General features: G+C 45.9%; 2 protein-coding genes across 2 annotated transcripts in view; both read left to right on the top strand.

Moving 5' to 3' along the window:
• ccdc57 (coiled-coil domain containing 57) overlaps positions 1 to 4,751 on the top strand; it is a gene marked incomplete at its 3' end in the record, with an annotated part of 19,145 nt that extends 14,394 nt beyond the window's left edge. The window contains exons 12-16 of the mRNA XM_084475666.1: positions 1,980 to 2,229; positions 2,920 to 3,168; positions 3,711 to 3,811; positions 4,216 to 4,416; positions 4,737 to 4,751. Of these exons, the coding sequence (XP_084331792.1) occupies positions 1,980 to 2,229; positions 2,920 to 3,168; positions 3,711 to 3,811; positions 4,216 to 4,416; positions 4,737 to 4,751 (816 nt within the window). The remainder of the gene's footprint in view (positions 1 to 1,979; positions 2,230 to 2,919; positions 3,169 to 3,710; positions 3,812 to 4,215; positions 4,417 to 4,736) is intronic.
• A 4,740-nt stretch (positions 4,752 to 9,491) lies between these two features.
• LOC311355841 (cell adhesion molecule CEACAM6-like) overlaps positions 9,492 to 12,500 on the top strand; it is a gene marked incomplete at both ends in the record, with an annotated part of 3,336 nt that continues 327 nt past the window's right edge. The window contains 7 exons of the mRNA XM_084475665.1: positions 9,492 to 9,786; positions 9,883 to 10,134; positions 10,352 to 10,618; positions 10,938 to 11,198; positions 11,297 to 11,387; positions 11,465 to 11,525; positions 11,862 to 12,003. Of these exons, the coding sequence (XP_084331791.1) occupies positions 9,492 to 9,786; positions 9,883 to 10,134; positions 10,352 to 10,618; positions 10,938 to 11,198; positions 11,297 to 11,387; positions 11,465 to 11,525; positions 11,862 to 12,003 (1,369 nt within the window). The remainder of the gene's footprint in view (positions 9,787 to 9,882; positions 10,135 to 10,351; positions 10,619 to 10,937; positions 11,199 to 11,296; positions 11,388 to 11,464; positions 11,526 to 11,861; positions 12,004 to 12,500) is intronic.

Genomic DNA, 12,500 nt, shown 5'->3' with positions numbered 1-12,500 from the left:
TCCTGTAAGGTCACATGCCTTGTGTTGAATGAGGCGGGCTGGCACCGCTACGCCATCTCTCTCTCTGATAATCAATCTGCAACATCAAATGGCTTTAAATAGAAAGCTGGCCACACACACACTCATGTACTCACACACACACTCATATGTACACACACACACGCACACACTCATATGTACACACACACACACACACACTCATATGTACACGCACACTCATGTACTCACAAACACACTCATATGTACACACACACGCACACTCATGTACTAACACACACTCATATGTACACTCACACTCACACACACACACACACACTCATATGTACACACTCACACACACACACACACTCATATGTACACACACAAACACTCATATCTACACACACACACACTCATGTATTCACACACACACACACACACACACACACACACACACACACACACACACACACACACACACACACACACACACACACACACACGCGTGTGCGGTATCAATCCATCCTTTCCCCCGTGTCAAGTGCCCCGTCACAGGACCCTGGTCACTTGCCCCGTGACAAGTGTGTGTGTCTCGCTCGTCGGTCCGAGAATAACTGCTGCACACGTGTCCCCCCGGCTCTGCTCGCTCATGTCGTATCTCCACTGGACTCACCGCTAATCCGGCCGTAACGGGCGCGAACACGAGCTGAGGCTGAAGCTTCCCCCCGACACAGGAGTCACCAGTGTTGTGCGCGAAGAACTAGTAGTTCAAAAGAACCAGTTCATTGGACAAGTTTGTTTTTCTATGAACTTTGAACTGAACTTAACATATTTTTTTAACTAAAGAACTTGATCTTGAACTAGTTCAGATTTTGTGACGTTCTGAATTGATGCTTCGGTCCAGATGACATGTTTATTAAACAGAGTTACTGCGTTAGTTGTGATGGATGAAACAGGTGTGCAAATAATATCCACAACAATCTGAGATTGTAGTGATGGACAGCAGGTAATGGAGAGGATTCATTTTAAAAGATAAGCACAGAATACTCACTCCAACAGTTTTTCTTCGGTTTCTAAAAAAATCTGTTAATGAACTGAACATGAACTAGTTCAAAACTGAAATTGGTGTTGAAACTACAGTATGAACGTGAATTCATTCATTTTCTTTTGCATGAACTGAACTTTGAACTAGTTCCTGTGAAGTGTGAACTTGCACAACGCTGGGATTCAGCCAGCGGACGGGAGCCGGAGGAGGCTCCCCTGGTCTGGACGTGGTCGTACTGTAACAGAGTACCCGCCTGGCCCTGAGCCACAACCATTGTGGAAATGACTGAAAACAATGTGTTTGTTCATTTTTTGAATAATTTATTCCCCCCCCCCCCCCCCGGAGAAACACTACCCTACCCTTGGTTTCTCCTCTGTTGTTATGGTGATACTTTAGCTACTGATCTATTATGGGTATTATTAGAGTTGTTATTAAGTTAAGAGGTATTGTGACTAGCCTCTGTGTGCGTCAACATTCTGGATCGCTTTCATCCCTAATGGCTGTGTGAGCATCTAGAGTTCAGCCTCTTTGTGGCTCTCTTTTCATTACCCCGGTACCGATCGATATGAATCCAACTTAATTATGCTTTGTTCTGTAAAAGCGCTCTCCAGGAAATATATCCTGTCTTGTATATTATTTCGCGGTAAGAGTTCAAGCTCATTGGACTTCTTATGTTGGCTACATTATGTATTTAATAGTGTTGATTATATTGGGTTGGCTAAGATTGGCTTGGAGAGTTTTCATCCAAATTCGTTTTTTTATGTTACTGGCCCCATCTAGTGTTCAAGATTGCAATCGGCGCCTCGTGTGTTTACCAAGGCGGTGTGTGTTGCTGTGGTTTGATAGCAGTATTTTTAAATGGGACATATTACACCACCAGGTGTGAGTGTGATTAGCCGCTACACGCCGTTTTGTAAATGTAATCACGCCGCGCGGTGCCGTGTGTCCCCGGCAGGGGCTCCCCGTGGGCGCCGGTGCCGTCGGGTCGGAGCTGGTCTGCCGCCTGCAGGAGCAGAACGGCAGCCTGCGGGCCGTGGTGGCCCAGATGAGGGTGGACATGGAGGCCCTCGGCGGGGCGGCTGTTCCTCAGCCAGCCACCACCACCACCACCACCACCGCAGCGGGGGCCCAGGCAGAGCCCGGGGCACCGTCGTCCGAGCACACAGCGCCCCCTGCTGGAGGACCTGAGGCCACCAGGCCAGAAGGTGCGGTTAGAGGAGGTCTAAGGGCGCAGCACTCACACTAGGCAAAGTGTCCCTGTACCGTACTCGATTGCCCCCCCCCCCCCCCCCGCTTTGCTGCTGGCCTGTGCTCACACTAGGCAATCTCAACTGGGCCTGAGTACGGTCGCCTCTTGTACATATAGGCTGTGTATCCGTGCGTGTGTGCATGTCGGCTCATTAGCGTCCATACCGTGGCCTGAGCACACCTCTCCGAAGTGTACTGAGGCCACGGAACTGAACTGTACTTGAATACGGCTGGAGTGCTGCTCACACTAGACAAACGATCTAGACTTTAAGGGGGGCAGACGTACTCTGGCAACGGTACAGACGGCCTGGTGTGAGTGCGCCCTTATTGCAATCAAATGACACAAGAATCTGCTTTTGTTTATCGTCACATGCCGAGCTCAGCTGATTGTTTGTTTGTAGTCTTCTTCCCAGAAAGTCCGGCAGAATGTTTGAAAATGTAGAATCGTCATTTTCGTTTTGTAAAGTTAATTGTATTGATAATTGGTTGATAATTAAAAAATAGATCCTTTGTTACTTTTTTATCAAACAGTGATATGTTTAATATCACTGTTTGATAAAAGTATAAAAGTACACACACACATGGTACAATACAAATAATTCTACAGGCTTCCTCTATATATCGATACATTGTTTTACTGGTTCTAGAACGTCAACGCGGTGACTGCGCACGTGACGCCTGCGTGCGGTCTGCAGGCACGCCAGAGTACGCGCACGCGCTGGAGCAGGAGGTGTCTGCGCTGAAGACGCGCTGCAGGAAGCTGGAGGAGCAGCTAGAGGGCGCCGCAACCACCACCGCCGCCGAGACACGGCCGCTGTGGCGGGCCCCTGTTGCCCCCGTGGCCCCCGAGAACGCGTACATGCAGAACCACATTCGCTCGCTCAATGAAACCATCGGTAGGTCCTTGGACACTCGACACCTCAAGGTTCATAACGACTCGTATCTGTCAAAAGCGGTTGCTGTTTTACCGATCGCATACGGCAAGAGTCTTATCTTATTGGTCAGCTCCGCGGGTCTGGATGCGTCGGCCCCTTGTATTCCTCTGATTGGTCGTAGTGTTATCCAATTGTCGTGCAGTGATATTTTCAAATGCATGCTTGGTGCCCGCCCCCTCGAGTCGGGCCGTTTTCATCACTCGTTGCCACCAGACCCTACAGCTTTCTAGACGTGGGTCTGGATTTCCAGGCAAACAGGAGTCAACATTGACCGCCCCCTTTTTGAACGGCTGCAGTGGCTCAAGTGAATTTCCCATTCATTCACTAACCACCGACATTTAAGAAAGTCCTTAAATAAAGAGAAGATCTAAACATTAAGTAGACGTAACCGTCCAGCCGTCTGATTTTCAACATGTTGACACACACTGAATATAGTGTGTGTGTGTGTGTGTGTGTGCGCGTGCGTGCGTGTGCATGTGTGTGTCTTCCTTCCTCCCTCCCAGGTGGTCTGCGTACGGAGAGGGTAGCGAGCGGAGCGGCTCAGAAGAAGCAGGAGGTGAGGATAGCTCACCTGGAGTCGGCCGTCGCCAGCCTCACGCAGCAGGTAGCTACCAGCGGCAGGAGCCTCCCTGAGTGTTCTATTTATACTCGCATCCTCCACCATCAACACCACCAGTGGCCTGGCCAGTGCCAGACCCACGCTCAGTCGTGGATTGCACGTCGGTCTGGGGGAGGCTGCTGTCATTTTCTTCAGCACAAAGAGGCGTGATCAACGGGCGGAGTTCAAATTGACTCTGTACGCAATTGTCTGCTTGCCGTCTCTTCCCTGTCGTCCATTGTGTTAAACCAGCCAATAGCGCGCCGGGGGGGGGAAAAGCCAGCTTGGTGATTGGCTCCTGCAAAAACATATCGAAACTTAGAAAGAAATGTCAAATCGCCGGCAGAATGGGCGGGGCTACCCAGTCTACACCCGCCAGTTCATTGGAATGTCTCCCTCTGTCACTCTAGTGCTATGCCAAGCAGGCAGAGGGGGAGGGACTACGTCTGGAACTGGCCAATCAGAAGTCTCAACGGGCCTCCACAGAGTCCGGTCTCAGGCAGCGTCTGGCTGCGGTTGAGATGGAGCTGGAGGAGGTGAGAAGAGAGAAGGAAGAGTACCAGAAAGGACACATTCTTAACAACCTGGAGACCGTCGCTCTGAGAAACCAGGTAAATCATATTTTGTCTCCATGTTCAGTGAATTGTAGCCTTTTTTTTTTTTTTTTTTTACATGAATTGTAACAAATTACACTAAATGCTTCTTGTTGGCGCAGCCATCATAAAAAGCTGGAATACCGGGTACACATATTAAGAGACGACACAACTGAGTTCTTTGTTTGACTGGGGAGAACTGGCACAAAGGCAGGCCATCAGTCATTTATTAAGATTTGCTTCACCTGGTGCACTGGTGCCAGTATGAGGGCACATTCAAGAGCAGTAGCAGACATTTTGCAACAGTTTAACACCCCCACTTGTTCTGATACTGACAGCAAGATCTACCATGACATACATTTCACTTTATCCCAAACATAAAACACACAAACTTATCCATCCTGACTCTTGTTACAGGTTTAGTTAACACATCTGCCACCATGTCAGCGGTTGGGCAATATTCAATGCAGATTTTCCCATCACTGAGAGCAGATCGAACAAAGTGGAATTTGATGTCCACATGTTTACATCTCTGACGCAGTACAGGGTTTTTCGACAAAGCAATAGCACCCTGATTGTCCTCAAAAACTGTCACTGGTGCATATTCACAATCACTGTCCATCCCATTTAACAACTGTACTAGATACATGCTTTCCTGAGTTGTCGCTGCCAGGGCCATGTACTCTGCCTCACATGTGGATAAAGCAACTGTGGGCTGTTTCCTTGACTTCCAGGAAATAACAGGCCCTGTCTCAGACAAACTAAAACAGTACCCAGTTGTACTTTTCCTGTCGTTCTGGTCTTCTGCCCAATCTGCATCACTATATGCCACAAGTTTAAGATTTACATCACTTCTTTTGAAACACAATTCCTGATTTACAGTTCCCTTCAAATATCTCAACACGTGTTTTGCTGTTACCCAGTGTTGTTCTTTTGGTTCAGACAGGTATTGTGACAGTTTGCCTACAATCCAACTTAGATCTGGTCTTGTACATATCATGACATAAAGCAAACTGCCAACAACCTCACGATACTTCTTTTGGTCAACAGGTTGACCCTCATTGTCAAACTTCAGTTTGTTTTCACATGGAGTAAATCTAGGTTTACAGTCGATCATTTCAAACCTCTCCAAAATCTTTGTAATATACCTTTTTTGACTCATTTTTATTTCACCTCCTCTTTGCACAAAATCAATACCCAAGAAATGTTTGAGTTCACCAAGGTCTTTCATTTTCAATTTTGCTCCCAACATTTCTTTTACATTTTTCACAGTTTGATTGTCATTAGCAGCAATGATAAGGTCATCAACCCAGATTAACAATATTACCCTCTCATTCGCAGTCTGTCTACTATAAACACAATGGTCAGCTGGGTTTTGACTGTAACCATTTTCACATAGAAAATCATGAAGCATTTTGTTCCAATTTCGTCCCGACTGCTTCAGACCATACAATGATCTATTAAGTTTACAGACCAGTTTCTCACTTGCCTTTGCCTTAACTTCAAAACCCTCCGGCTGCTCCATGTACACTTCACAATCAATAGGAGCATGCAGGTATGCAGTTTTAACATCCATCTGGTGCAGTTCTAAGCCATGCTGCACTGCAAGCTGCATCAGACTGCGCACAGATGTCATGCTAGCAGTTGGAGAAAAGGTTTCATTATAATCAATCCCTGCAACTTGACTATAACCCTTTGCTACATACCTGGCTTTGTATGTTTTTGTCTCATCCGGATTTTCTTTTACAGTATAAACCCATCTTCCCCCCACTGCATGTTTACCTTCTGGCAAAGTGGTTAGGGTAAATGTCTCATTTTCTTTCAGAGAGTCCATTTCATCTTTCATAGCTTTAACCCACAAATGTGATTTTGGTGAGCTCATGGCTTCCTTCAGAGTTCGAGGTGCATCTGACATAACCCGGTAACAATAGTCAACAGTTAACCCTTGACCATCGTCATCACCATCATCATCATCATCATCATCATCATCAACATCACATTTTATCTTGCATTCATAATCATTATAGTACTTAGGTGGTCTCCTCTCCCTCTTTGGATATCGGGCATTTTTAACACTCTCACCCTCACCTGTAGTGGTGTCTGTGTCACAAATCTCAGCTTTAATTAGGGACCGAGCCAAACATGGCAAGGACCCTATTGAAACCCTCGTGATTATTCTTCCGCCGTATTTTCCAGCACTTTGACTGCATTTTTCCCCCCCTGTGTGATTGGTTTCACTACATCATTTTTTGGAGAAGTGGTTTCACCCCTCTCCCTATACAGGATGTATTCACTCCTATCCTGGTCTGTCTGAGTCTGACACTCATTCACACATTTGCTGATAAACTTTACCAACCTGTTTTTGAGTACTCTCCCTGTTTCTGGGTAGAAGATTAGATATGCAGGACTATTCTTGTCGTAACCAACAAAGATTCCCCTTTCAGATTGTGAGTCAAGCTTCTTTTTGTTATATTTGTATGCATAACATACTGACCCAAAACATTTCATTCTTGACAGATCAGGCACTTTCCCTGTCAGCATGTAGTATGGAGTCTGTCCTGTTCGCTTGTTGTAACATCTATTGCGGACAGCTGCAGCAGTCTGAACTGCATATGTCCAGAGTTCTTTTGGCAGATTACTCTCAATCAACATACATCTTGCCATTTCAAACAATGTTCTCCAGTTTCTCTCAGCTGTCCCATTTTGATGGGGAGAATAAGGGGCTGAGGTCTCATGTCTAATGGCATTTTTACTGATTAGTGACTGAAACTCCTTTGACGTAAACTCAGTGCCATTATCAGATCTAATACATTTGATTCTCCCATAAGGTGCAACATCAGCAATAAACTTTTCTGTAGCTCTGACTCTTGGCTTTCAAAAAATATACAAAAATTGCACCTGAATAGTCATCAGTGAATGCCAAAGAGTACCTGAACCCATCTTTTGCTGCTGGTGCTATAGGGCCAGCCAAATCTGTATGTACAAGTGCAAGTGGTACAGTTGCTCTTTCATCTGGTTCTCTGTTCCTGCTCTGAGCAAATTTCCCTTGCACACAGACCTCACATTTCAGGTTCGACTTATCAGATTTACCTTTAATTTTCATCCCTTCTGTGACACTTTCCAACTTCAACACATCATCATAATTACAGTGTCCCAAAATTTCGTGCCATGTTTGCAAATCATAGCATCCATGACATCCATCTTCTCCATTACTTTCATCTATAGGCTCAGCAGTGTTTAAATAATACAGCCTATCATACACTTGAATCCCAAATGCCATACCGTCTTTATGGATGAGCTCGTTCTGTCCCTCCTTGAAGATGACAGTCGCTCCTTGGGCGGTTGCTGCCTTGACAGAAAAAATGTCCTGGGGATATGATGGGACATATAATGCCCCCATCAACATCGTGTCCACTGCGCATCCTCTCCTGTCAATCAGACGAACCTTGGCCGCACCCCTCTTCAGTGCGACACCGCTGGTCCTCACACCATCCGCCAACTCCAGGATGTGCTTTTGCGACTTGAAGTTCTCATCAAAGTCCTTGAACTTTGTGATGTCTGTCACGATGTGGGATGTGGCCCCCGTGTCGACCATAAGCCCTCTCTTCTGTGGTCTGCTGACAGGGTCTCCATCCACCTGGCCCACCTTGAATGCAAACGTGTGGCCCTCCTCATCCACCGCCTGCTTGACCTTGTCTCTCCTCCTCCGTCTGCAGTTCACATCTTTGTGCGTGGAGCTCTTGCAAAAACTGCACCATTGTCTCTGTCCACTGCGCTGGCCCGCAGCAGGACACTCTATTGCTTTATGGCCCTTCTGGCCACAGCTGTAGCAGGTCAGTCTCAGGTCCCCGCCAGATCTTCCTCTTACTCTCATGACACTGTCCTCCTCTGTGGACGCGGTCCTGAACTTTTCGGTGCTTTCATAGCTCCGCAACTTTGTCATGAACTCAGCGAAGGTCAATTTCTCATCACTCTGGGTCACATGAATGGAAAATGGCTTAAACACATCTGGCAAGCCCTTTAATATCATTGCGATCAGCAGATCATCACTTAAAGTCTCTCCCGCATTCCTCAGTGCGGTAATTGCAGTCTCTGCCCGTATGATATAATCTGTAACGCTCTCATTGACAGCCTTTTGGAGGGATGTAAGTTCAGTATACAGATTTATCACACGGGGCTTTCCCTTGCCAGCGTAGTGGTCCCTCAGTATCTGGAGCGCTCTCCTACCATCATCAGCCGCATCCCTCATCACAAGAGACAAACTCTTGTCGTCCAACAGCTGGATTAACTCAGCATACGCTTTTTCGTTTTTCTCGGCATCTCCTTCTGCACCATCCTCACCCTCATCTGGCTCATGGAGGATGGTTTTCTTTAGTCCGAGCAAACATAGTTGGCCTAGGAACTTAGTTTCCCATAACTCGTAGTTTTTCTCGTCTCCATCAAAACATAAACGATTCCATCGGCTTCCAATCTCTTTCCTGGGCCCATAACCTGTTGGCGCAGCCATCATAAAAAGCTGGAATACCGGGTACACATATTAAGAGACGACACAACTGAGTTCTTTGTTTGACTGGGGAGAACTGGCACAAAGGCAGGCCATCAGTCATTTATTAAGATTTGCTTCACCTGGTGCACTGGTGCCAGTATGAGGGCACATTCAAGAGCAGTAGCAGACATTTTGCAACAGTTTAACACTTACGTTGAAAATATCTAAGTTGAAATGAATGCATAGCATTATGAATCTGAATTTAGACTATTGCATTTTTTTACTTTGAATATTTAGTTAAATTCAGAAGAAAAAAAATCAGAAAAATTCAGAGCTAAAAAATCAGTGGCTTTTTATTTTCAAAATCCGATGAGACAGATTTACTTCCATAAACTACAGCTTCTATTATAGTATATCTTTTTAGTTTCTACTATTGTAGTTTCTACTCTGGTATTTTCTCATTGAACTAAACCAGATTGCTATTCTCTTAGTAAACACTAAGACTACAAATTCACCAGATTAGTGCTTCAAGAACTCTAACGGTGCTATTCCTTTCTCAGGTGTCTCTGTCTACAGTTGTTACAAAGTGTCCTACACCACCAGAACCATGTGTGTTCTGCAAGGAACATCAGTGGACATCTCCTGCACATACGGCCCGGTTAGAACAATCTATACATCAGATACATACTGGTATATATGGAGAGATAATCAACAGCCCAGGGACCTCAAGACAGACTCTGAATATAAAGGCCGTGCTCAGTACTCTGACGAAAGGAGACGAAGCTCCACTCTGAGAATCACTGACCTCAAAGTCACAGATTCAGCAGAGTACCGCTTCAAGTTCACAACATATCACCATGAATGGAAAGGTGATTTACATGGTACAACTCTGACCGTCACAGGTAATACTTTATATATAGTCGGCCAATAATACTAATAATATTAAACAGTCAGGACTCTACAGCGGTTTAATTATATACTATATATTACTTATTCAGGCCTGAGCGTGGACGTGACCCCTGTTGCCACGGTGACAGAGGGCCAGAGAGTGACACTGAGCTGTATCACCAGTTGTCCTCTGACTGGTCCACCCTCCTACATCTGGTACCAGAACAACGTTTCCCTGTTGGAGGAACCAAATAACCAGCTGGTTCTGGAGCACGTCACCCCGAGGCATGCTGGGAACTACTCCTGCTCCGTCAGAAGTGACCGACCCCTCCGCTCTCCCCAAAAGACCCTCACCGTTCAATGTACCATGTGTATATTACATCCCACTTCATCTGTTTCTGATTGGCCCAGTTTACCTGTGACTGCAATAACACTGTTGAGCCAGAGGTGGTGACTGCAGTCTGATGTTTGTCTTTGGTGACTCTTTAATGAAAAGGGCAATGATACTAGCCTGACATGTTTGATAATACTTTTGTGATACATTTAACTAACACTTGTTATCAACACACCTGCCACCAGATGCTCCAAAGACCCCCTCAGTGAGCGTGAGTCCCTCTGGTGAGATAGAGGAGGGCAGCTCAGTGACTCTGAGCTGCAGCAGTGATGCCAACCCAGCAGCTAACTTCTCCTGGTTCAAGGTTACTACAGATGATTCCTCCAGAGTGACGGGCCTGGGTCAACAGGTCGTCTTTGATCACATCCAGTCTTCAAACACTGGACAATATCTCTGTGAAGCTAAGAATGAGAGAGGGACAACATCAGAATCCATCTCCATCGATGTGAAGTGTGAGTAAAACACACTGTTATACACTGTCTCTGTATTTGTTATACTGCAAATACAGAGAAATTATCTAAACCTCGTCTACATGAATCATCCCAAAGGGCAAACATCACTCTCTGCTATTTTTTGATATGAGAGTACTGTTTAAAATGCTAAAAGTTTAACGTCATATGGAGCAGTTCTCTCATATTTAAGATATTTATTCATCATGTATTCAATTCAAAAGCTCTCAAAGCTTTTCTTGTCAATATCGTTAATACTAGTCCACGTTATGTTTATACATGTTTTTGACCTCCAATGTCATGCCATGTCAATGACCTCCAGATGGGCCTAAAAACACATCTGTGTATTCAAGTCCCTCTGGTGAGATAGAGGAGGGCAGCTCAGTGACTCTGAGCTGCAGCAGTGATGCCAACCCAGCAGCTGACTTCACCTGGTTCAAGGACCATGAAGACTCAGTGGGACAATCAGGACAGAACTACACCATCGCTCATATCTCATCCCAGCATGGAGGAAACTATTACTGCAGAGCGCATAATGGAATCGGACGTCATAATTCCACCTTGTTGTCCATTTATGTGACAGGTAATCGTTCATCTGATAGACCAACACCTTTGATGTATCAAAGGGTCAGGTTTAAGGACTTGAGCACACAGTCTAATACTGGCCTATGGATGTTGCAGGTTCCTCACCATCACCACACACACTAGTTGCTGTAGGAACCGCTGCGGCCTTACTATCCCCCATAGCCCTCCTCGTCTTCCTCTGGATGAGGTATATTCTCTCTCTCCCTTCATTCTTTGACATGGATTTCTCCTGCTGCTTCTTCATCCGTCTGTTCTCTTCCCCAGGAGAAAGAAGGCGTCCAGAAAAGCCCCTGGGCTGGGAGGACGGCCAGAGACCGAGGAGGGGGTGAGACACAGGAAGTCATTTAACTAACCCATGATGGAACGAACACACAGTGGAAATACCCCGAGGCAACGCCCCAAACCACATGTGAAACGTGACTTCTTTCTTTAGCGAGTGGTCTTGTCTGTTGCCCTGTCAATATGCAAACATAAGAGATGATGCCCAATGAAGAAATGCTGTTGGAGGTGAAAGGAAAAACCCTCAATTTAGTGGTTGAGTGGTGGATCCACGGTCCTACCCCAGCGACGGTAGCCAGCTCTGGGTCAAGGCCAGCCGGCATGAAGCCTTTTAAAAGGCTTTTCTAATGGACCTTTCTGTCTCTCCCTCTCTCCCTGTCAGTCTCTTCCTGTTCCTGTGTACGACAACGTCTTAGCTGGGACCAATCGCTTGGCTCCTTCAGCACAGAGTGAACCAATAGAACGGCAGGATGACCTTCACTATGCCAGCGTCCACATCCACCGATTGGCTGGCTCCAATGCAGGCCCGGTTCTACGGGGGTGCATAAGCATGCATTGCACCCCCCAAAAAATAGTTTGCACCCTCAATTGAAAAAAGGGGAGTGACATTTTTTTTTTTTTTTATAAATATGATAAAAAAAATAAAACACTTGCTCACAAAACAAATTGTAATCAAACTTGTGACAATTTCCATTAAATACCGTTGTTTGCTGCATTTATTTTGTTCACTAAACCGATAAGAACGTTATCATTATTATGACAGGTGCGCGTGAACTGCGCCCCGTCCGGCGGCGCGCACGTCAGTGACATTAAACTTCTTCGGCAGAAACAATTAGGCATTTACAATGGATATCCGAAAATAAAAAAGAACACCGCAAAAGAATCCAATACATCAGACAGTATAACCGTTGTGAACGCTAGCACTAGCAACGCTAGCTCAATCCTGACCGACTCGCTGCCTTTGCCGGCGCCACTGTGTTGTTCATAAGAACCCATATTTGCCAATTGTGTTTTGATTGTA

The sequence above is a fragment of the Micromesistius poutassou genome (genome assembly GCF_964030765.1).
Source record: "Micromesistius poutassou genome assembly, chromosome: 11".
Classification (NCBI taxonomy): Eukaryota; Metazoa; Chordata; class Actinopteri; order Gadiformes; family Gadidae; genus Micromesistius; species Micromesistius poutassou.
Note: the sequence above shows the minus strand (reverse complement) of the source record. Positions and strands in the feature narration are given on the sequence as shown.